General features: G+C 37.0%; 1 protein-coding gene across 1 annotated transcript in view; it reads left to right on the top strand.

Moving 5' to 3' along the window:
* Positions 1-2,554: 2,554 nt before the first annotated feature.
* Positions 2,555-25,443, top strand: part of SUCLA2 (succinate-CoA ligase ADP-forming subunit beta) — a 44,934-nt gene continuing 22,045 nt past the window's right edge. Inside the window, exons 1-4 of the mRNA XM_043578780.1 lie at positions 2,555-2,705; positions 7,749-7,929; positions 20,066-20,165; positions 20,355-20,517. Of these exons, the coding sequence (XP_043434715.1) occupies positions 2,616-2,705; positions 7,749-7,929; positions 20,066-20,165; positions 20,355-20,517 (534 nt within the window). The 5' untranslated portion in view covers positions 2,555-2,615. The remainder of the gene's footprint in view (positions 2,706-7,748; positions 7,930-20,065; positions 20,166-20,354; positions 20,518-25,443) is intronic.

The following is a 25,443-nucleotide window of genomic DNA, read 5'->3' on the forward strand; positions in this document are numbered from 1 at the left end:
GACCTGGCTGAAGTCGGACGCTTAACCGACTGCGCCACCCAGGCGCCCCAAGAGTCTCTTAAATCTAGTTAGTGTTAACACTGATAGGCAGTGCCTATCTAAGTCAGCTCTTTCTTCTATAGCTCTATTTACATTTGACTCACATACTGCAAAGTTATTTGTTGAGTTAAAGATTTTTTTTAAGTTTTTATTTTAATTCTAGTTAGTTAACATACAGTGTTATATTAGTTTCAGGTGTACAATTTAGTAATTCAACAATTCCATATATCACTCGGTGCTCATCAAGTGCACTCCTTAACCCCCATCACCTAACCAATAGGCCTTGCTCTGGGCAATAAAATGTGCAGGGTAAAAAACTTTAATTATTTTAAGGGACTGTGAAAAAATTAAAGTCTTCTCTTCCTTAGGACATCCCCTTGCTTTCCCTGCACACCACCTCAGTCCTTAATCTCCAAGTAGAAGGCAGAAATAGACACAGTGGGAGACTACAGGCCATTGTATGTGAAGAATAATTCCTTTTTCCCTTCTTCCTCATATACTCTTGCTCTACCCTCCACCTTAACATGTTCTACCTTCTACATTCCGCCTACTACTGGTTTCTGAGATCCTTGCAGATAAGAATTACAAAAGTTTTTGCTGTGGAAAAAGTAGTTTCTTAGTAAAGCAATTTCATTTTTTAAGGCTGATTGTCTAAAAACAAAACAAGGTTAGCAGGTAGGAGTCCCATCATTTCACCTCACTGAATTCTTTTAGTGAGGTATGAAGACATACAGAGCTCTGGTCCCAGTCAAGGAGTGCTGAGGAAGGAGTGCACCTCTGCCCCCTTGCTTAGGCTTCCAAAGGAGCCGGCCCCACAAGATCTGCATGTTCTCTTTCTCATTCCTCGGCTTATCCCATATTTTTGCTGCTGCTTTGCCTGTTTTTAGGCTAGTATTGAAAAAGACACACCAGGAGACATGTTTAATGGATCACCTGTGACGTGGACTGGAAGGGTGTGAAGCCAGTAAGGCTCCTAGAAGAATTCTAGCCTTACATCTTATTTAAGTTCATGGACTTGTTCTGTCTTTACCCATGGGACCTTATTCTGAGTTTACCCTTTAAATAAGCGGCCTTAGACTCAGATGGTTGGTTTGATCTGGTAGCTCAGCTTCTGTGTTACTAGCAGTTAAATAGAAATGGCTTGAAAATAAGTACATCCTATTCATAGCTGATGGGATATGTGTTCCTAACAGAAACTGGTAGGTCCCAGCCACAGCTTTTTAGACAGATTATCCAGATTTAAAAAAAAAATGTTTATTGATTTATGTATTTTGAGAGAGAGAGAGAGAGGGAGAGTGCAAGTAGGGGAGGGACAGAGAGAGGGAGAAAGAGAATCCTAAACAGGCTCTGGGCTGTCAGCACAGAACCCAACTGGGGGCTCTATCTCATGAAATGTGAGATCATGACCTGGGCCGAAATCAAGAGTAGGACATTTAAGAGACTGAGCCTCCCAAGCGCCCCAGATCATTCCCCAGATTTTATTTGATTGGCAATGATGGGCAGTAGAAGGGTGGAAGAAGAGACATTTGAACTACCAGTGTCTGTTTTTCCCTTCCCTGTTTCTAACTGCACATGGTGTCTTTTAGTGATGAAAGGAGCCTTGAGGACAGTCCTTCATGAGTGCCAATGAAATGAAAAAGTCCTTGAGAATGTCTTGCCTTTAAAAGCTCAGAGATTCTGGGGGCTGCAAAAAGCCCCTTTCCATTCCATAAGCCGAGAGGCTGCTTGTTTCGGATTCACTTTTTTCTTTATACATCGCTGTTCGGTGCATTGCGCCACTGCACTTCAGAAGCAGGTGCCAGAGTCTGTATGATACTTGTCAGCCACACCCATCCATTCCTGGGTTAGCATCTTACACTGAAAACTTTGACACATTTTATAGCTAGATATCCAGTGAACCAGCGCCCAGTCATCCGTCCAATGGTCAATTCTTGATGGGGCACACGTCATCAGGGTTTTCAATTGTCAATGTGTGTATCTCATTAAGAGATACACATAAGAGATACACATAAGACTCTACTCCTCAGATGGGCCTGGTGAAGGAAATTTTCTAAAGCTTCCCAGGTGATGCTGGTGTGCCATCTGGATTGGTAAGTAGTGACTGATTTTTTTTTTTTTTTTGAAGGCAGAATCGCCTTCCCCCCCCCCCCCCCCCCTCACTGCTCTATGAACGCAGACATAGAGTACTTATTTTTTAAATGAACCCCATCCTACAGATAAGGTAACTAAGGCCCAGAGAAGTTAAGATCTCACAGATGGTGGCGATGGTCGTCTGTCCAATACCACATCTTACCACTTTACTAGGAAGTGTTCAGGTTGCCTTCTGGCCACAAGTTGGCTATTAAGGCTGCGGTGCTGACTTCTAAGGGTCAAAGTTTGCTCCGTGCCCGCCAAGCCCAACTTTGCTTGAGCTGGTAATCCCTGCTAAGAAAGTCCGCATCTGCAGAGTTAACCGAGGTCCCGCCCGCGAAGGGTGGGGCGAGGGGTGGAGTGCGCGTCGCAAGCAGCTGGGTCGCCGGCCGCCTTGCGCCTCTGCGCCTGCGCACGGCGCCGAGGGGACGGGGTCGGGCTCAGAAATGGCGGCCTCCATGTTCTACAGCCGGCTATTGGCCACAGCCGCCCTTAGAAGCTGCGGGTCCCGGCCGGCGCTGCGGGCCGCCGCCCAGGTATTGCGGCCCAGCCGGCTCTCGCTTGGAGGGCCGGCAGGAGAAAGGGCGAGGTGGGAGACCTGGTTCCTGTGGGCGAGATGTGAGGGGATCTGAGGCCCGGCTCGGGGTCACTTCGCAGTAGGTGACATTGCGTGACGTGGGGTGCCCAGCCGGGCCCGCGGGCGGCGTGCCCTGGAGTGCTGCCTGCCGTGACAGAGAGCGGGCCCATGTTTGCGCTGCTCTGCTCCGGGGCCATCTGGCTGCGGCTGCTCACCCAGTTGCCGAGGGGACGCAGGGAGGCAGGTGGAGGGCGCTTCCAAGTGGAGGTGGAGGTGCCTGGGCAGTTTCTGCTCCTTTTTCTGTGCCCCGCAAGGTGGGCCGAGGCTTCTGCGGCCCTTCTATGGGGAGGGGGAAATGCCCTTCACATGTACTTTCGTGTCCCTTGGGAGCTGTCATAGGTGGGAATGACTTCACAGGACCAGCTTGCTGACTGGCCTTTTTTTGGGACGAGGCAAGAAGTTTCCCACCTCTCCCAAGGAGTTGTGTACTGTTGGTGTTAACCGTGGGAATAAGATGATGTTTGTTAGCTTACCAACTGGGGAAGACAGTTATCTTTTGGATCACTTCATTTCTGTAGAGAGTCTAGCATAATAAGCACGGGTTTTTGTTTCGTTGGTGTTTTGTTTTGGAGTGTTTACCGTTTCCAGGTACTGTGCTAAATAAATAAGCATTTTACGTCTCGTTAGGCTTTTAAGCAACGCTCTAAGGGCGTCATTAATATACTCATCATTGATGAAACTGTGGCTAAGAGAACAAGTAATTGGGGCCAGGTCGGGAAGCAGGTAAGGTCAAAGCTAAGGCCTAATTCCAGACTGGCTGGCTCCAAAGCTTGTGTGCTTGAATCTGCTCTTCACTTTTTTCTTCGCTTTTTTCGGAAAAACTTGGCCTGTGTTTTCCAAAGTTGATACAGACTTGTGAAAGGGCGTGATTGGTTTCATAAGTCAATTTCGGGGTTTTAGATAATGTTCAGAAATAAAGTCCTTAGACATGACAAAAATAAATTGATTTAGACTTTTATTCTTTTTGGAAGCTGTTCATACTTAAAACTTGGAGATGGTAAATGCTATGAGTATGCTTCTTAATAAGAGAAGTGATTTTTTTTGGCCTTGAACTTCCTTCTTATGAGTCTTAAAAAGTGCTGTCTAGTTTTCAGAAAATGAGGATTTGGTGAACAAATATGTTTTCGTCATAATTTTTATCCTTTTGGAAATTGTTTTAAAAGCTTTTGTCTCTCCATATGGAGATGCCTAGCATGTTGTCTTAATATCTCTTTTCTTCCACTCTCACATTAAATAATACAGATTTAGAATTTGGAAGGCCCTTAGTCTAACCCCTTGCTTTTGTAGATGAGAACACAGAGGTGCAGCGTCCTAGAAAACCTGTTCACCGTCACACACTGAGTTTAGCTAATGCTCTTAAACGTTTTAATTCTCTGACCCCTTCTAGTTTCTGTATCTTCCTTATCAGTATATTTCTGATAAAATAGTTCAGGTTATAAGCAGATGAACTAATTTAAGATATTTTCTTAGTTGTCGTGAATCACATTCCCCAGTAACTACATTTACCCACTTTTGAATACATATTATTTAAACTAGGTAAATCATTGAATGGGTGGTGGGTTAGGAATTTAGCCAGGAATTGGTGGCCTTTTGGCAGTAGGAGTCTTCTGAGTGATGATGTCAGGAAAGACAAAGACTTAAATGTGGGAATCCTTGTGATTATGCAGGGATTTGTATTGCCAGTGAAATTAAAAACTGATATTTCAAGTCATAACTTCTAGTGGTGCAAGGAAAGGATTATCAATACCGTAGATATTAAAAAACCTTTAAGGTAGTATAAAAGCAATCAGCATTACTTTATGAATACTACTGATTCTTTGTGACTATAGGTACTTGAAAGAAACTGTAAAAATATACTCAGAGCTTTGTGTTCACTCACTGGTTTACCTTGAACTTTTTTGGGAAAAATTTCAAACTGATAGGAATGTGCCAGCAGTAGTACAGTGAGCACGTAATTGCCTTCACCTAAATGTAACATTTTGCCACATTTGCTTCATCTTTATAAAATTGTATTCGTGTGTGTGTGTGTGTGTGTGTGTGTGTGTGTATAAAATTCCATTCCGTCTATTTTTGCTCAACCATTTGAGAGTAAGTAGCAGGTAGCATGCCACTTTATCCCTAGATGTTTTAGCATATGCCTTTTAAAAATGAGGACATTCTCCTAAATAACCACAATATAGTTATTATATACTTAGGAAACCTATAGTTATCATACTTAGGAAATTTAGATTCAGATTTCCCCAGTTGTTCCCAAAGTGTTCCTTATAGCTGTTAGGTTTTTTTTTTTTTTTTTTTTAAACTGAGATCACGCCTCTGTAGCATTTTTTCTAGTCTGTTCAGTTAATTAGGTGCTGCCTAATGAGTCTGTTAATGCTGTTATATGTGCTATAGTTGTTCATTTATATGTTCATATATACTACATGAATTCTGCAGCTGACGCCAAGTTGGCTTTATTCTTTTAGCATCCCTAGCACAGGGCTGGTATATAGGCATTCAAAAAATGTTTGTATAACTAATTTACCAAGCTGTGGTAAAAACTCCCTTTCCCCCTTATTTTTATTATTTTGAGGTATAATTTATATAAAGTGTACAATTTGGGTAGCTAGATTAATTTTTATGTATGTATACGTCTGTGTAGCCACCATTCTGATCATGGTATGTCATATTTGCAGCCCTCCAAAACACCCATGTCCTCTCTCCCTATTAATACTCCCTAAAAGAAGGTGACCACTAATTCTATCACCAATTTTGACTGGTTTTGAACTATATAAAAAATACAAGTATGTGTTCTTGTGTGTGGTTTCTTTTCCTCAAAGTTGTGTTTTTGAGATTACTGCCTTGTATTGTGAGCAATAGGTTTTTTTTTTTTTTTAAAATTGCACTGTAGTATCCTAGTATATGAATATAACATTTTATTATCTTATTGATGAGCATTTGGGTCATTTTCATTTTTTATTTATTATGAATAAGCCTGCTATGAGCTTTCTTTTTTTTTTTTTTTAAGTTTTTAAAATATTTATTTTGAGAGAGTGTGCATGAGCACCACAGCGCCAGTGTGGGTAGGGGAGGGACAGAGAGAGAGAAAAAGAAAATCCCAAGCAGGCTCTTGTGCAAAAGCCCCAGGCACGGCTGTATCTCATGAATCAGATCATGACCTGAGCCGAAATCAAGAGTCGGACGCTTAACCAACTGAGCCACCCAGGTGTCCCTGAATATATATTTGCCTTTTGGTAGACTGAACACTAATTTCTGTTGCCTTTATAGCCAGGAATGGGATTTCAGAAAGTCAATGTGTGCTGAGCAGTTTGGGATGTTGCTGGGTTTTAATATTGACGTGACACTAAATCAGAGAGTTGAGCTACCCTGGTGAAATGTTTTCCAGGATTTTGGCTTACCAGATGAATCAGAAATAAGTGGTTACTAGATGTGATTGGCTTTTTAGACTACTGGTTCTCAAACTGTAGGGTGCTTAACTATCAGGGGAATGACTTGTTACGAATGCAGCTTTCCTGAGGCGCATTCCAGAGATTCTGACTTTTCAGATGTGAGTGGGGCCCCAGAATCGGCAGTTTTAGACACATCCCAGGTACATTTGCATTTTGATGCAAATAGTTCATGAATCCCCTTTAAGAAGTAGACTGTTTATATACAATTCCTTTAACTTCAATTCTTATGATATTGTGTGTTTCATATGAACCATATTTCAGTATTCTGCCTTCTGTGAATAGAGAATGGAAATGTATGGGTGATAATTAAATGTGTAATTTCAATTCGCTCTTTCAGAGCTTTCGTAGCACTTAATTCTACATATTGCCATATAAGGTTGGTAGGATTGAGGAATTTGAATGATATTTGCAGGCTGTGAAATTAAGAGTTTCATGGAGGAAGTCAACTGGAGAGTGACATCTGGATCTACCCCTGTGGGAGAGTGAAGGCAGGAGGGTTGAGTAGAGGGAGAAGTAGAACTGTCATGTGGTTGCAGTAGGAGCCTTTGCCTTTCCTGTGGGAGATCTGGAACTAAGATGGTCCTTCAGAATTATCCCAAATTGGGGCGAGGTGCTAGGGCTTTATATCCTTACCTTAACCTCCATTGACCAGTCATGGATGTAGGCTGCAATGTGAAGGTGTGACTTTGGGCAAGGAAGTGCTAATGAAAGAACTCAGCTGAGAGCTATCAGCAGCCAACACTCCCAGCAGTTGGGGCTCTGAAAGGAGAATCTGAGCAGCACACTACAGTGACCACTACAGGTGAAACCAGGGTTTTGAGTCTCGAGTGTATGAAAGAGTAATGGTACTAGATCATTCAACTACTGCCTATCTAGTGCCAAGCAATTTGTTAGGTGCTTAACGAATGGTGGAGACAAGAAAGGGAAGGATGAGGTTAGTTTTAGATATGCTGAATTTGGCACTGAGGTAGAAATCTGTAGGTCATTAGAGATATGGTGGTAAAGCTCAAATAAAAGATAAGGACTAGACATGATGAGGAAATAGTTAAAACTAAAGGGTAATGTTTGATATTTAGCAGGTAGGTTAGCTCTTAGGTTATAATTTAGGTAGCCTGAATATTATACTTTGATGATGTAATGTAACAGTTTTATTATAGTTATGAAGAACCAAATATTCTATATAAAAACGTATTTTGTGGGGCGCCTGGGTGGCGCAGTCGGTTGAGCGTCCGACTTCAGCCAGGTCACGATCTCGCGGTCTGTGGGTTCGAGCCCCGCATCAGGCTCTGGGCTGGTGGCTCGGAGCCTGGAGCCTGTTTCCGATTCTGTGTCTCCCTCTCTCTCTGCCCCTCCTCCGTTCATGCTCTGCCTCTCTCTGTCCCAAAAATAAATAAAACTTAAAAAAAAAAAACAAACAAAAAACGTATTTTGAGAAGGTATTTTTAATAGTAACTTCCAAATATCTATCATGTATAATATGTCTCCAATATCTCTAGGTTCTGGGAAGTTCTGGATTGTTTAATAACCATGGACTCCAAATACAGCAGCAGCAAAAAAGGAATCTCTCACTACATGAATACATGAGTATGGAATTGTTGCAAGAAGCTGGTGTCTCCATTCCCAAAGGACATGTGGCAAAGTCACCAGATGAAGCTTATGCAGTTGCCAAAAAATTAGGTACTAACTTAAGAAAAACTTTTGCCACTTTGACATGGGCACTCTGATAAGATGTGAACTTTTGGTTTATAGCAACTTACAGTTTTTATTTTATTTTATTTCTTTTAAATAAATTTTATTTACTTAAAAGAGAAGATGGAACTTTATGATTGTTGGCATTCTAAAATTATTATGAGATTATTATGAGCTCCCATAGTGCTAGTAACTTAAGAATCAATTACATTGGCATTAGGAATCTAAAGTCTTGTTTTTAGTTGGAATATAATTATGAGGAAGGAAGTTCTGCTTAATATTCTGAAGCTGAAAAGATTGGTGCTTGTGATGATTCTTCAAGGAAATAGTGAAGGAAATCTTAGCTGTTTATATGGTTTGATGGGAAAAGTATGGAACCAAAGGGAGGGAAAAAGAAGCTGAGCGCTAGACTGTAAGCTCCATGAGAGCAGGGTTTCTTTGTCTTCTTTTGTCCACTGATATATTCCAGACTCTTAGGAGAGTACCTGGCACGTGGGTAATCAATAACTGTTGTTATATTTTAAATGAACTAAATATTTGTGCATGTTCATTAATAGATTCTTTTATTGATAAGAGAAACCTTAATAGTTTTTGTTAATGTGAATTCTGTTAATTTATATTAATCTCTTTATTAAAAAATAAATTTTGACTTTAGAAGAAATCCTTCACTTTACATTTTTAATGATTTATTATGGGGCCATAATAGTCATGTACTAGCTGTACACTGCATTTTATTTTTAGTGGTATTTAAGATTCCAGCAATTTTATGGAGATTAGCACAATCTCTCCTGTATGTATACTTGATTAATATAGCTCTAAATGTGCTTTGATGAAGACTTTGTTTTATTAGTTTTTTTAAGAAGGCTATGGAGCATTTAAAAATGTTTAAAAATTTTAAAGTTTACTCATTTTGTACTTGTTTCTAGAATGGGTTTTTCTTTCGAAAGTGGGGGCATGGACAAGTTCAGAAATATATCCTATATTAAAGCTATGTTTTTGACAAGTTGACCTGGAAACATGATTTTTTATAGTTTAATTTTTTGTTAATCAGAAAAAAATACTTTTTATTCAGATTATAAGCAAACTTCTTTTTATTTATTGAAAGCCTTGTGTAAAATGGTATTAATTTTGGTGAAATTTTTGTTAATTAATGGTGACCTGTACTTTGAACTTGTGCATGATAAAAAATGTGCCTCAATTTTACCCTCAAAACAATGTATATTAGAGGCTCTTAAAGGTCAAGTTTAAAGAAAACTTGTGATTGTACTTTGTATTTCTGTAATATTTCTTGGAAAGACTTCTTTCTAATAACTACTCCCTTGAGAATTGATCTTATCTATATGACCTAAACTTTAATTTCTAAAGAAGACCCAGCTAAGTAGGAGGGAAGACTTTGAAATGCAGTTGAGAAAGTATAAGGTTTTCTTATTCTGCTGTTCCCTTCTCAAGGATGACACTTAGACCAGTTTGACTTCATTCTTTTAATTTTGTTAGTCTGATCTCTTGAGAGATGATTTTTTGTTTACCAATTCATTCATTTGTAATAATGCTGAACCATAAAATGTTTTTCATGCCAGTGTTGGTAAGGCCTGTTTTATATATAATGAGGTCAGTAAAAGCTATATTTTTCTATTTCCAAATTATTATAACAGGTTTTTCTGTCTTCTCCATATATTTTCTCATTTAGTCAAAGTTCGTTGTTTTGTCAGAAAAAAAAAATCTGTGTAGAAACTTTTTCATAAAACAAGTAGGATTTATTTGGATGCCAGTTTCTTGATTTCTTTATTCCTTGTACAAATCTTTAATGGCGCTTAAATGATTAAAAGAAGAAAAAATAGTTAATATGTGTAGGATATACTATGAGTATTGATATACTATGAGACCTGGCAAGGTCTCTGGGACCAGGACTTCTATGAAATAAGGAGCAGGTAGGCAGCTCTGATTATGAGCCCATTGGAACAGAAGGTGTCTTGTTCGTCTAGAAAGTATGTTTTTGTCAAATAACACTGCAGATGATGATTACAGTGTGGAAGTGGGATTAGTGACTAATGAGGACTTTTAAATTTAGAGGATCAGAAATGCTACTTTTTAAAGATATGTTTGGTAACTACTATGAAGATGTTGAGGGCAGTTTTGTCTTTTGTTGGGAGTCATTAATATCAAAAGGTATTGATTATGGGATCTAATTGCCTTAGAAATACACCTGGTTCTGTCTATCTAGCTAGCAATTCCTAATGCTGATTTTGGCTACTTTGTTTTTTGCATTACTGAAAAATTCACAGAGTATTAATTCCATCCATTAAAAAGCTCTTAAATCACCAACCAATATAGAGAAATACAAATGCATTACAGGTGGGCTAAACTTGCTTCCCCTCAGTTCTGTGGGTGGCATGGGGACTGGGGCCACTGAGCCTTAAAGCTGGTGACTCCTCCTGAAATAGCCCTGGCCTCTTTCCCCAGTGTTCCCTTCAAGTTCTATAATTTTCTTTGTATATCATGATATGAGAAAAGCTGGAAACACCTGTTCTGGAGGCAAGTTTTGCCTGTTGTGAATAATTGAAGTTGGGGATGGAAGAGTGGTTGGAAGGAAATCTAATTCTAGTTTGTTTGTAGACTGGTTTTCTCATATCCTTTTTTAATGATAGGCCTTTGGTAGACAGCTCATTAATTTCATGGTTCTGTATTGCCAAGAATAATATCTTTTAGGCTTGGGAAGTTTCTCCTTTTTGTTCTAATTTTCAGAGGAACTATAAAAGCTGTGCTTCATAGGGGTGCCTGGTTGGCTCAGTCGGTTGAGTGCCCGACTTCAGCTCAGGTCGTGATCTCACCGTTAGTGGGTTCAAGCCACACGTCAGGCTCTGAGCTATTAGCCTGAAGCTTCTGAGGCCTGAAGACTGCTTCTTCTGAGTCTTCTGAGCCTGAAGACTGCTTCAGATTCTGTTTCCCTCTCTCTCTGCAGCTCCCCGTTCACACTGTGTCTGTCTCTTGAAAATAAATAATGTTTAAAAAAAAAGCTGTGCTTCATAGAATTTTAAGAGCAGAAACCCTAGTACATAGCTCAAATATAAATACATCTTAGTTCCCCTATTACTGTAAATAGAATTGCATCTGTATTGGCTTTCTATGTTTGAGATTACAATGTAATTATTTTGCTGCTTGAAAATTGTTCAACCTAGTGACATTTATGTTGTCTGACTAGTCTTTTTGTTGCATATTTTGATGACCATTTTTAGAGTATACTTTAATTTCATTGATAATAGTACTTATATCTGCTACATATTTTTTGAATTGCTTAAACATAAATTTATTCTTACATTTAATGAGGTTAGAAGTTTGAAATGGGTCTTAGGTCCCATTTGTTTTCTTTTTTTCTTTAATTTTCACCCCTTTCATCCATTTTTTTCTCTCCCCCATCCACTGCCTCTGGCAGCTACCAATCTGTTCTATGTATCTATGAGCTTAGGTTTTGTTTTGTTTTGTTTTTGTTTTGTTTCTAATTTAATATATAAGAGTGTTCATATGGAATGTCTTTCTTTGACTTATTTCACTTAGCCCTTCAGGTCTATTCATGTTGTTGGAAATGGGAAAATTTCATTCTTTTTTATGGCTGAGTACACACACACGTACATGCATATACCATAATTTCTTTACCCATTTATCCATCAATGGATACTTCGATTGTTTCCATATGTTGGTTATTGTAAATAGTGCTGCAATCAACATGGGGTACATGTATTTTTTCAAGTTAGTGTTTTCTTCACGTAAATACCCAGAAGTGGAATTGCTGGATCATATAGTAGTTCTTTCTTTCTTTTTTTTTTTTTTTTTTTTTTTTGAGATTATTGCATTTTTTAAAATGTTTATTTATTTATTTTTGAGAGAGAGAGAGGAACAAGCAGAGGAATGAGGGGAAGGAGACACAGAATCTGAAACAGGCTCCGGGCTCTGAGCTGTCAGTACAGAGCTGGATGTCGGGCTCGAATTCATGAGCTGAGAGATCACAACCTGAGCCAAAGTCAGGCGTTTAACTGACTGAGCCACCCAGGCGCCCCTGGTAGTTCTATTTTTAATTTTTTTGAGGAATGCCTTTACTATTTTCCCTAGTGGCTGCACCAATTTATATTTCCAACAGTGCATGAGCGTTCCCTTTTCTTCCATCCTCACCAACACTTGTTATTCCTTGTTTTTTTTTAATAGCCATTCTAACAGGTGTGAGATGATAGCTCATTGTGGTTTTGATTTGCATTTCCCTGATGAATAGTGATTTTGAGCATCTTTTTGTGTGTTTATTGGCCATCTGTATGTCTTTGAAAAAATGTGTGTTCACATTTTCTGCTTGTTGTTTAACCAGATTCTTTTTCACAATTGAGTTTTATGAGTTCTTTATGTTTTGGATATTAACTCCTTATCAGATATATGGTTTGCAAATATTTTCTCCCATTCAGTAGGTTGCCTTTTTATTTTGTTAAAGGTTTCCTTTGCTGTGCAGAATTGTTTCAATTTGATATAGTCCTGCTTATTTATTTTTGCTTTTGTTGCTTTTACTTTTCGTGTCACATTAAAAAAAATCATTACCAAGACCTTTGTCAAAGATCTTGTCGCCTATGTTTTCTTCTAGGAGTTTTATGGTTTTTTTAAGTCTTATGTTCACATCTTTAAAGCACTTCAAGTTAATTTTTGTGTATGGTATAAAATAGTGGTTAAGTTTCATGCTTTTGCACATGAAACTGCCCAGGAAAACCTGCCCAGGTTTAACAACACCATTTATTGAAGAGACTGTCCTTTCCCCATTGTATATTCTTGGTTTCTTTTTGATAAATTAACCATATATACATGGATTATTTCTGGCCTCCCAGTTTTGTTCTATTATTTTATGTGTCTACTTGTATGTCAGTACTATACTATTTTGATTACTTTAGCTTTGTAATATAGTTTGAAATACGGGAGTGTGATGCCTTCAGCTTTTTTCTTCTTTTGCAAGTTTGCTTTGGCTACTTGGCATTGTTTTTGTGGTTCCATACAAATTTTAGAATTGTTTTTTCTATTTCTGTGAAAACTGCCATTAGAATTTTGATAGGGGTTACATTGAATCTTTAGATTGCTATGGACATTTTAACTGTATTATAACAGTCCAGAATATCTTTCCATTTGTTTGTGTCTTCTTCAGTTTCTTTTTTTTTTTTTTTTTTTTTTAATTTTTTTTTCAACGTTTATTTATTTTTGGGACAGAGAGAGACAGAGCATGAACAGGGGAGGGGCAGAGAGAGAGGGAGACACAGAATCGGAAACAGGCTCCAGGCTCTGAGCCATCAGCCCAGAGCCTGACGCGGGGCTCGAACTCACGGACCGCGAGATCGTGACCTGGCTGAAGTCGGACGCTTAACCGACTGCGCCACCCAGGCGCCCCTTCTTCAGTTTCTTTAATCAGTGCCTTATAGTTCAGTGAACAGGTCTTTTACCTTGTTGGTTAAATTTATTCGTAGGTATTTTGTTTTTTTTGAGGCAGTTGTAAATGGGATTTTTAAAAAATTTCTCTGATAGTTATGAATGTATATAAATGTAATCAATTTTTGTATTCATTTTATATCCTGCAGCATTAGTGAATTCATTTATTCTAATAATTTTTTTTTAAGTTTATTTATTTTTGAGAGGGAGAAAGCACAAGTTGGGGAGGGATGGGGGGGGGGGGGAGGGAGGGAGGGAGGGAGGCAGAATCTGAAGCAGGCTCTAGACTCTGAGCTGTCAGCACAGAGCCGGCCACAGGGCTTGAACTTATGCTTAACTGAGCCACCCAGGTGCCCCTAGTTCTAATAGTTTTTTGATGGAGTCTTTAGGGTTTGCTGTATATAACACTATGTTAAATGCAAACAGTGAGAGTTTTACTTCTTCCTTTTTAATTTGGATGCTTTTTATTTCTTTTTCTTGCCTAATTGCTGTGGGTAGAACTATATTGAATTAAAGTGGCAAGAGTGGACATCCTTGTCTTGCTGATCTTAGGGCCAAAGCTTTCAAATTTTCACTGTTGAATAAGATCTTAACTGTGGGCTTATCATATATGGCCATTATTAGGTTGAAATATGTTCCTTCTCTACCTGCTTTGTGAAGTTTTTTACATAATTGGATGCTGAATTTTGCCATACGCTTTTTCTGCATTTTTTGAGATGATCATATGATTTTTTACCCTTCATTTTGTTAATATCACATTCACTGATTTGTGGATATTTAAGTAGCCTTTGATTCCTGGAATAAATCCTATTTGATGTTGGTATATGATTTTTTTTTTTATGGTATTGATTCTTTTAATGTGTTGTTGCATGCAGTTTCCTAATATTTTGTTAAGGATGTTTGCATGTGTGTTGATCAGGGTTATTACCCTGTAATTTTCTTTCCCTTTGGCTTCCTTGTCTGGTTTGGGTATCAGGGTAATTCTGTCCCTGTAAAGTGAACTGCAAATGTTCTCTTCTATTTTTTTTTTTTTTTCAAAGAGTTTGAGAAGGATTGGTATTCTTTTTTTAATGTTGGTAGAATTCACCAATAAAGCCATCTGGTCCTAGACTTTAATTTATTGGAAGGTTTTTGATTACTGATTCAATATCCTTACCAGTAATCTGTTCAGATTTTCTGTTTGTTCATGATCTAGTCTTGGTAGGTTGTATGTTTCTAGGAATTCATTTCTTCTTGGTTGTCCAGTTCGTTTTCATTAATTGCTCATAATAGTCTCTTATCTTTTGCATTTCTGAGTTATCAGTTGTAATATCTTTTTGTCTGATTTTATTTATTTGAGTCCACTCTTTTTTCTTTTTTTGGTGAGCCTAGCTGAAAGTTTGTCATTTTGAAGAAGCAGCTCTTATTTTCATTGATCTTTTCCATTGTTTTTCCTTTATTTCTGTTCTAACCTCATTATTTCCTTCCTTCTACTAACTTTGGGCTTTGTTCTTTCTTAGTTCCTTGAGGTGCATAGTTAATTTGTTTGAGACTTTTCTTATTTCTTAAAATAGGCATTTATTACTGTGAATTCAAACTGCTCTTTCTGCATCCCATAAATTTTGGTGTATTTCCATTTTGTTTGTCTCAATGTATTTTTTTAATTTCTTTTTTGATTTTTTTCTTTGACCCATTGGTAGCATGTTGTTTAATCTCCACGTATTTGTGAATTTTCCAGTTTCTTTCTTTAATTGATTTCTAGTTTCATACCACTGTGTTTGGAAAAGATGCTTGATATGATTTCAGTCCTCTTAAATTATTAAGACTTGTTTTGTGATTTATCATATCATGTGTCCTGGAGTATGTTCCACGTACACTTGAGAAAAATATATATTGTTGATTTTGGATGGGATGTCATTCAATATATATATTCATATATATTTAAATATGTATATATATGTTATATATATATTTAGACCATGATTGAATTTGTTATTTAAGGCCTATGTTTGCTTTTTGATTTTCTGTCTGGATGATCTATCCATTGATGTAAGTGAGTGTTAAAGTCCCCTACTACTATTCTATTACTGTCTCTTTCCCCCTTTGGTCTGTTAAGATTTGCTTTATATATTTAGGTGCTGCTATGTTGGGTGCATAAATATTTACAAATGATATATCATCTTGTTGGATTGACGCCTCTATCATTATTTAACACTCTTGTCTCTTATTATAGTCTTTGTTATGAAGTTAATTTTGTCTGAAATAAGTATAGCTACTCTGGCTTTCTTTTGGTTTCTGTTTGTGTGGAATATCTTTTTTCATCCTTTCACTTTCACTCTGTTTCCTTCCATCTAAAAGTGAGTCTCTTGCAGCATGCATGAGTCTTGTTTTTTAATTTATTCAGTCACTCCATGTCTTAGTCCTAGTGTTTAGGATTCTAGTATAATTAAGATGGAATTTCTGTCTGGTTGAATAAACATGTACAAAGGTTGCCAATTGATGAATGCCAGCCTGGAGGGAAACTTCTAATGGCAGACAATAGCGCTTTGCCTTCTTTTTTCTTCTTCCTAGTGTTTTATTGGATAACTATATAGAAGAATGCTTAAAACGTTTGTGAATAACTGAAGCTAGCAGGGATAGTGAATATATTTTAAATAAATCTTGGAATCCATAAAAGCTCTTGTCTGACTAGAGCAAAGGGCCAAATCTAATAAAGACTGTAAGCTCTCTAAGGGCAGGGTAGGTCCCTTTTGATCATTGTTGTGTCTACAATTCCAGCACAGTAACTGGTATATAGATGTAATTTTTAAATGAATTAATGGAATTGAATAAAATCTTGTTTCAATCAATTGTCCTCAGATGTCTCTTGTAATCCTTCTCTTTCTCTTGATAATTGATGAAACTGCATTCATTAACTTTTTTTGGCTTTTCTTTTGTTGTGAAAGGCTTTTATAGAAGGAACTTTTGAAGAATCATCTCTGCCCTTAAGGAATTTACATTCTTATAAATTTTATAAGACAGAAGGCTCTTTCCCCAAGGAAGAAAGGAAGTTGGCACTTGGGGGAAGAGTCTTCTGTCTCATAAAATATTTTTGAAAAAGTAGAGCTTTACTACTCAAATAGGTCAATATTTTAAATCCTCAGTTTAATGTGTGAATATTTGAATTTAGCCCAGCAAAGCATCAGTTTAACTCTTGACCATTTTTACATGATATTTACACTGTTGGGATTACATTTATCCTCTTTGGATATAAATGAATATTTCTAAAGTACCAGAAAACCAGGACTTGGCAGGTAACCAGAAAAAGGTAAAATGACTCGTAGCTGCTTCTTTTAGTTTGGGCATGAACTCTGTAATTTGCCTTTGTCCCTGAGGCTACCTGTTGTCTTCCCGTAGGAAAATTATTGTTAGTTTTAAGGAAATTTCTTAAGTTTTCTCTAGTTTTTTATCTAATATTAAATTGTTTTCACTTGGGAATGGTGGGGACTGTGGCAGATAGAAAAGGGTCTATCTGTGTAAACAAGGCACTTCTAATCAGCTTTAGTTGCAGGGCCCAGTATTTCCAGTTCTCAGTTTTTTATTTTTTAATTATTTATTTATTTATTTATTTAAAAAAATTTTTTTTTTCAACATTTATTTATTTTTGGGACAGAGAGAGACAGAGCATGAACGGGGGAGGGGCAGAGAGAGAGGGAGACACAGAATCGGAAACAGGCTCCAGGCTCTGAACCATCAGCCCAGAGCCTGACGCGGGGCTCGAACTCACGGACCGCGAGATCGTGACCTGGCTGAAGTCGGACGCTTAACCGACTGCGCCACCCAGGCGCCCCTATTTTTTTATTTTTTAAGTTGTATTCATTTTATGAGAGACAGAGCATGAGCAGGGGAGGGGCAGAGAGAGAGGGAGACACAGAATCTGAAGCAGGCTCTAGGCTCTGAGCTGTCAGCACAGAGCCTGATGTGGGGCTTGAACTCAAAAATTGTGAGATCATGACCTGAGCCAAAGTCAGTCGCTTAACTGACTGAGCCACCAAGGTGCCCCCAGTTTTGAGTTTTTTAAAGAGCAGTGGAAAATCTAGATTTTTTATGAATTCGTTCCATTTTTTTTTTTTGATGTTTTTTTTTTTTGAGAGAGTATGAGCACAGTTGGGGGAGGAGCAGAGAGAGAGAGAGAGAGAGAGAGAGAGAGAGGATCAGAAACAGGCTCTGTGCTGACAACCGAGAGCCCCATGCAGGGCTTGAACTCATGAACTGTGAGATCATGAACCTGAGCTGAAGTTGGATGCTTAACTGACTGAGCCACCCAGGCGCCCCAAATTTGTTCCATCTTTAAATGTTCTTTTATTCAACATTCTGAAAATATATGCTAGGAACCCTCCCAGGAGCTTGAGAACATCAATAACCACAACCCAGATTTTGCCCTTCTGGTCTATATTCTAGTGGGCGAGCAAAACAATAAATGATAAACATGAGAAAATTATGTATTATGTTTGAAGGTGATGAATTCTATGGGGAAAAAAAGGGCAGGGTAAGGGGGATTGGTCACAGGCAGATCGTAGTATTAAGTAGAGTGATCAGGGTAAGCATCATGGACAGTGATATGTAAGAAGAAAAAGCTTGAAGGGAATGAGGACCTTTCTCAAGTGGATATAGGTATCTTCTTATATCTGAAGGTAGAGCATTCTTGTGAAACATTTTGTAAGCCAAAATGGCATAAAGCAAAAGAGCAACTACCAACAATTTATATGGAAATGTTTTCAAGCATTCCCAGACCCAACAGATGACCCCTCCTAGGCTTTTCTGATACCTCAGAACACATCTTGCTAACAGAGATGCACAAAATAAGTCAAGATAAAGCACAGACGCTCAGAGACACAGTTCAAAGCTATGGTGGCTTGATGCTGAACTGAATTTAGTTCCTGGGTAAGGAGCTTGGTGGGGCCACTCTTGCTGTTTGGGGTGCATGCTGCCTCTGTGATGGCTCTGCAAAACAAGCACTGAACATTGTTCTTATAGAAGTGAAAATCATTTTCGGATTTCTTTTGGTTAGTGAAAACATACTGACGTAGGTCTTTTGTAAAAGCAAAGTGATGTAATGCGAACTTTTGAAAAACAGGGGATTCTTGTACTTGGATGACCAATATTCCAGGTGGCAGGAGCATTAGAGCCAAGTCCTGTAGGCGGGAACATGCCTGGAAACAGCAGAGACTAGTGTTGCTGGAGTGGGGTGAGCAATGAGGAGGTTATAGGAAGAGTACTGGGAGATTCTATAGGGCCTTTAGGCCATTGTAAGGAGTGTGAATTTTACTCTGAGTAAAAAGGACATTGCAAGGTTTTAAATAGAGGAGTGATGTGCTCACTTTGCTGCTTTGAGAATGCTCTGTCAGGGACAAGGGTAATCTAGGTGAGATATAATGGTGGCTGGGACCAGGATCCAAATGAGGTGATGAGGAGTGGTCAAGATTCTGGATAAATTTTGAAGATAGAATCAGTATGATTTCCTGACTGAATGGATATGGAGTGTGAGAAAGAGGGTTCTTTTAAATACTGCCTTGACTGACTCAAAGAGCCATCTTCTGGCTTCTAAATGTACACTCATTTACATCATTAATTTTCTAAATATTCTTTTGTAATAGTTTAAGTGTAAACTTTAAGTCATTTCTTACTGGTTTTATCACAAACCGAATTTGTTACCTCTTTGATTTGGTTGCTTTATCTGATTAGGTGGGAGTCCCCTCTCATTCTGCATGGTGTGGGCATGGATTGGTAGTTATATCCCAGAGACTGCTTTGGGCTTATAAGGAATAAGGATAAAAGTGTCCCTAACCCTGACCTCAAGGCTTATTTTGCCATAATGTAATACTAGTGTTTCACTGCTAGTATAGGCAAAATGCTGTAAGAGGGAAAATGAGCAGGTTCTGAAATTCTCCCTCATTCTCAGGGAGACTGAGATTGCCCCTTCAAGAGCTATAGCTCTGGATCATGAATGATGAGTGTGGTACCTAGGCTAAACACCTGGTTTGCTGATTTCCTTCAGCACTTTAGAAAGAAGAAGATAGAAGAGAAATCAATCTACCTGTTAAGAAAAATTCACAGTATTTATTTAAAAGATTATTTATTTTTTTAATGTTATAAACATAACACCCCTGAATCTTTTGATAAATATAATTTAATTCCTGATAATACTCCTCATAATAGTATAGCTCAAGAATGTGTATATTAATAGGTCTCTCTGTTAGAGGAACAGTGTGGTATCAATATTGGCACTCACCCCTAAAGTCATGGTGTATTTCTGCGCGAAGTAGCATTTTTAACTGAAATGTTCACAGAATAGCAATTTTACATGTGAATAGAAAGGGAAGGAAACGTTGGGAAGACATTTGAGTCTCAATTTTGTACTTTTAATATCTTCCAAAGCACTGGATACTTAAAGTGTTATAGAAAAGGAAAATTATTTTCAGTGTACTTTAAGGAATGGTGTCATATGAGTGGCTAGTTTAAGTTGTGGATCTTTAGATGATGGATGTTTTAATGTTCTAATCTAGAAAATTTATACACGTGGAATACTTCATTTTTTGACACTGTGGGTAAATGAGACTACTACATTTGATAATATCACTTAATATGTGTGCTTAATAACAAAATACTGTCTTGAATGCTGTTACGTGCTGCTTATCTAACAGAAGTGTTTTTCTTCTAGGTTCAAAAGATGTTGTGATAAAGGCACAGGTTTTAGCTGGTGGTAGAGGAAAAGGAACATTTGAGAGTGGCCTCAAAGGAGGAGTGAAGATAGTTTTCTCGTAAGTCATGTTTTTTTAAAGCAAAATCATTATTAAAGAAAAAGATATATTGTAAAAATTGCCCCTTATTATTGAACTGATGAAAATGCTGAAATTTAAATATTAAATGAGATAAAATTTTGGCTGTCATGTGCTTTTGTTTTCCTCAGTTGGAGGGGAAAAGAATTTGAGTTCTTTTTCTTATTTCAGTCCGGAAGAAGCAAAAGCTGTTTCCTCACAAATGATTGGGAAGAAGTTGTTTACCAAGCAAACGGGAGAAAAGGGCAGAATATGCAATCAAGTGTTGGTTTGTGAGCGAAGATATCCCCGGAGAGAATACTACTTTGCAATAACAATGGAAAGGTCATTTCAAGTGAGTAATTGTAGACATGATACTTTAGGATGATTTTATTACATTCAGTTTCAAAAGTTGATTATTGCTATTTCTATGGGAAGGATTAAAAAAGGTATAATCCATAATCTATTTGTATGTGTCATGAGCACAATTTTTATTTTTGTGTCATTAAAAAAAAGCATGGTTAATGCCATAAAATTTAATATATAATATTGTGGTGATAAAAGCTATAGGCAAAACTTTGCTGAAATAGAATCCACAGGACTTCTAAATTGTTAATTTGCTAAGAGCAACTTAAATGCTCTCAGATTCATCTCCAGATTCCCTAGACTGAGAAAATAATTTCTAGCAGAGTAAAATCTAATAAAGACAGTTTCTGAACCCATTAAAAGAATGTGTTTCCATGGCTTCATCTTCTTTTTCAACCTTTTGGTGTTTTTTTACAGTTTGGGGTTTATTTCACTAGCTGATTTGGTATTTGGCAAGTTGAAGGGTGACATTCACTAGCAAACAATATGATTCTAGGGAGCATAACCCTAGCTCTGCTTTCCTCTCTTTATGGAACCTAAAATACTAGCATTTAAGGCATCCGGGGAAGAAGAAGACCTTTCATAGACCCGTTGCCATGGAGAGAGCATTGATAATCATTTTATACTCTAATTATTTGGCTTTTTGAGTACATTAGTTACACTAAATGGGCTGAATCTTTGTGCTGTATACCTTGTTTTTCCAGGCAAGTTGAGTACGTATTTGGAAGTCCTAGTAAGGATTTGATGTAAATTAAATTACACAATCACACAATGAGTAATACAACAAAAATTTTAAGAATAATGCAGTTAGTTTTTGTATATAAAACATCTTTTTAAAAAGCTATTTTCCATACTGTTATTTTTTTTCCTTACAGTTAATTACATGTTCTGGTAATGTTTGAGTGATATTATAAAGTGTCTTTCATAACTTAATTTTTACAAGAAAGTATTTCTTAAGGTATAACACTAGATGGTAGTAAAAACCCACTCAGGATATAAGATAAAAGACATTGTTTTATTTGTAAGTAATATGTTTACCATTATAGGTTTCTCTATATGGTAGAATTTAGATTTGTAAGTTATTTTAGACAATAACCTAATATATTTTACACATTTATAAAAATTACACTTTTATAAATTCAGTTATTTTCATTACGTTTTCTTTTCCATTGATGTTTTATATCAACATCTTTCATTTTGTTATTTTGTTTTTACTTTTTGTTATAGAGATAGGAGTCCTATAACGTTGCACATTCAGAGTACCTCATTTTGATTGGAGTAAATATAGCAAACTGAATATGTGTTATTAAAGATCTAAATATAATACACTGACTATATTTTATTAAAGATATAGCATTGGGGAAAAGAACCAAATTTGAATTCATTTTAAGAACTTGAATTTTTAGAGAATTATTTGAGTCTCATTCAGAAAGATGTTTTCATTTATATTACATAGTTGTAATAATTCAGATTAAAAATTTGATAGTACCAGTAAAACCATTTGGTCAGATGTTCTTTGATGCTGTCATATTAGACCAGTGTTAAGAGTTGGCTGGTGTTACTTTTTGGATTATGACAAGCTCTTGTGGGAATCTCTATTAAATAACAAAAAATCAGCTATTTAAACTGAAAAGAGAAGAGCATGTTTGATTGAATTAAAATTCTGTGTATAGGAGTCAACTGATCATAAAATATTGATTTTGTTCCTTATCTGTTTTTAGGAGTGAGTCATAGGCTCTATTGGTCTTCTTTAGTATGTGTGAAATCAGGAAGCTTGGGCAGATATATATCATATTTACCAGATTTGGTATGCCAAAAAATCAATTTAAGTAGCTCCTCTGTTTTGGCACTTGTTAAAAATTAGATTTCTTAGCATTTACCCAGTGCCTGTTGGGTACTTTTGGGCTGAGACAAATCTAATTTAACAAATCACATTTGCAAAATATTTTCATTTATTTTTCTAGTAAAATATTGGAATCTGCTGTAAATGAATGGCACATTTAACTATGTCAAGTTGTTTTTACTTTCCTTGGAATAGATATAAAATGTGCCACAAGAATTCCAAATTTTATTTCGCATACTTATATTGTTTTTAAAAAAGGTCTTTATTTTATTAAGTGACTTATTTAAAATTCAGACCTATTTTAAGGCAAATTTTTTTTTGTGGTACTAATGAGAAGAGGAATTTAGGTTAAGAAGGAGAAAATAGCATTATTCATTTATTTGAAATTACAGCTATTTGCTAGAATTTAATTATTCTGAACATTTATTACTAAAATTTAAAAGTTAAAACCAAATCACTTAAACAGCATTCATTCAGCAGTCACGACCAAATGCAAAACTATAGTCATTATTTTAACTGATTTATATTTACTTTTGTAAGCTTTCTTCTGACCAGCTGTCTACAGTTTGGGGGTTTCTTTCTAATTGGTTGGGAATTAGTACAGAGAAGGGTTGTTCACTTTATTTTATGTTATTTCATATGGTTTTTTTTTTTTAGCCTTCCCCCCGCTGCCCCCCAACTTACAGCTAACTCTTGGAGACCTAATCATTACTTTAATGAGGATTTAATATTATCTTTTTTCCCCCAGACTTTTATGTGGCTTTTTATTTCTCTTATCAGTATATATTAAAGAAAAGTAAAACTAAAATAAAATGTTCAAATATTTTAAATGTTTGTTGGTTTCTACCTCTTTTGTTGAAAAAAAATTACATTTTAGGGTTATCTATAGTTAAATTTACCTATGTTCTACTTCAGTAGCATGCTGTTAGTTTGCTATTAGTTGAACAAGCTCTTCATAAATGAGTCGCCTCCCCCCTCCCACTTTAGATCTTTGTAAAAGCTCTAGCCTTGCTAGAGAGGATATGAAGAATACCTTTTCATTTGAAGCTTATAGAAGAACTAAAAATTAGAGTATAATTTCAAACATTTCTCTTTACTTAAGCTTACTACTTTTCTTGAGGCTGAGAAGGCACAGTTAATTCTTTAATTAAAAATTTGTCTGCTGTATATGTTGTAGTGAGTTCTGACACCAAGTACCCAGAATTGGACCAAACCTCACAGGTTAAGGGTATAGTCCTCCACATGCCTGTGTTCCCTTCAGACACCAGCCTTAAGTTTTGGGTTCCTTGGGTTACTCTTAATGCCCACTAGCTGGCTAGAGATCTACTTTCTGTTTTTAAGAGTTTGACTGTTGTAGATATAGTCAAACCTCATGTAAGTGGAATCATGCAGTATTTGTCTTTTTTGTGACTTGTTAATTTTACTTAGTGTAATGTCTTCAAGGTTCATCCATGTTGCAGCATGTGTCAGGATTTCCTTTTTAAAATTTTATTTATTTATTTTTATTTTTTATATTTTTCAAGTTTATTTTGAAAGAGTACACATGTGGGGCACCTGGGTGGCTCAGTCGGTTGAGTGTCCGACTTCGGCTCAGATCATGATCTCAGTTTGTGAGTTCGAGCCTCACGTCAGGCTCTGTGCTGACAGCTCGGAGCCTGGATCCTGCTTCGGATTCTGTATTTCCCTCTCTCTCTGCTCTTCCCCTGCTCACATGCTGTCTCTCTCTCAAAAATAAGTAAAGATTAAAAAAAAAAAATTAAAAAAAAAAAAAGAGTACATGTGTGAGTGGGGAAGGGGCAGAGAGAGAGGAGAGAGAGAATCCCAAGTGGGCTTCATGCTGTCAATGCCAAGCCTGATGTGGGGCTCAGTCCCATGAACTGCTGAGATCATGACCAGAGCTGAAATCAAGAGTCAGGATACTTAACTGACTGAGCCACCCAGGTGCCTCACGATTTCTATTTTTTTAAAGGCTGAATGTATTCCATTGTATGTGCATATATATAGTTTTTCTTATTTTCTTTATTTTTCATCTCTTGATGGACATTCAGGTTTTTTCGTCCTGACTATTGTGAATAATGTTGCAGTTAATGTAGGTATGCAGATGTCTATTGAGATACCATTTTCAGTTCCATTGGATATATACCTCAAAGTGGGATTGCTGGATCATATAGTAATATGGTGTTTAATTTTTTGAGGAACCTTGATACTGTTTTTCACAGTGGTTCTACTATTGTACATTTCTACCAACAGGGCACAGGAGTTCAATTTTTCCACATCCTCACTAAATGCTTTTTTTTTTTTTTGACAGAAGTTATTCTAACGGGTGTGAGGTAATATCTCACTATGGTTTTGATTTGCATTTCTTTAATGATTACTGATAATGAGCACCCCTTCATATACTTGTTGGCCATTTGTATATTGTTATGAACTGACTGTTTATCCCCCCCACCCCAATTCATATTTTGAAGCCCTAAGCCCTAATGTGATGATATATGGAAGTGAGCCTTTGGTAATTAGGTTTATGTGAGGTCATGTTGCGACTATGAGGTGGAATGCTGCTATAACAAATAGATAAAAATGCTGAAGTGGCTTTGGAACTGGGTAATGGATGGAAACTGAAAGAGTCTTGAGGTATGTGGTAGAAAAAGCTGGGGTTATTGTGGAGGGACTTTGGAAGGTGATTCTGGTGAGGACTCAGAAAGAAAAGAGCTATAGAGAAAACCTCCATCTTCTTAGAGAATATATAAATAGTCACGAATAGAATGTTGGTAGAAATATGGGTAGATATAGATATGGAAAGATCATTCTTTTGAGGTCTCAGACTGAAATGATGAATGATGGAAAAAAGGTGATCCTTCTCACAATGTGGCAAAGAACTTGGCTGAATTGTGTTTATGTTCTAGCGTTTTGTGGAAGGTAGAACTTGGGAGGGATGAATGTTTAGCTGAGGAGATTTTTAAGTATCGTATTGAGGAAGCAGCTTGGTTCCTTCTGACTACTTACAGTAAACTTTGAGAAGAGAGAAACAAATTGAACAAGGGATTGTTAAGCGAAGCAAAAAGATATCAGAAT

Source organism: Prionailurus bengalensis, chromosome A1 (assembly GCF_016509475.1).
Source record: "Prionailurus bengalensis isolate Pbe53 chromosome A1, Fcat_Pben_1.1_paternal_pri, whole genome shotgun sequence".
Taxonomy (NCBI): domain Eukaryota; kingdom Metazoa; phylum Chordata; class Mammalia; order Carnivora; family Felidae; genus Prionailurus; species Prionailurus bengalensis.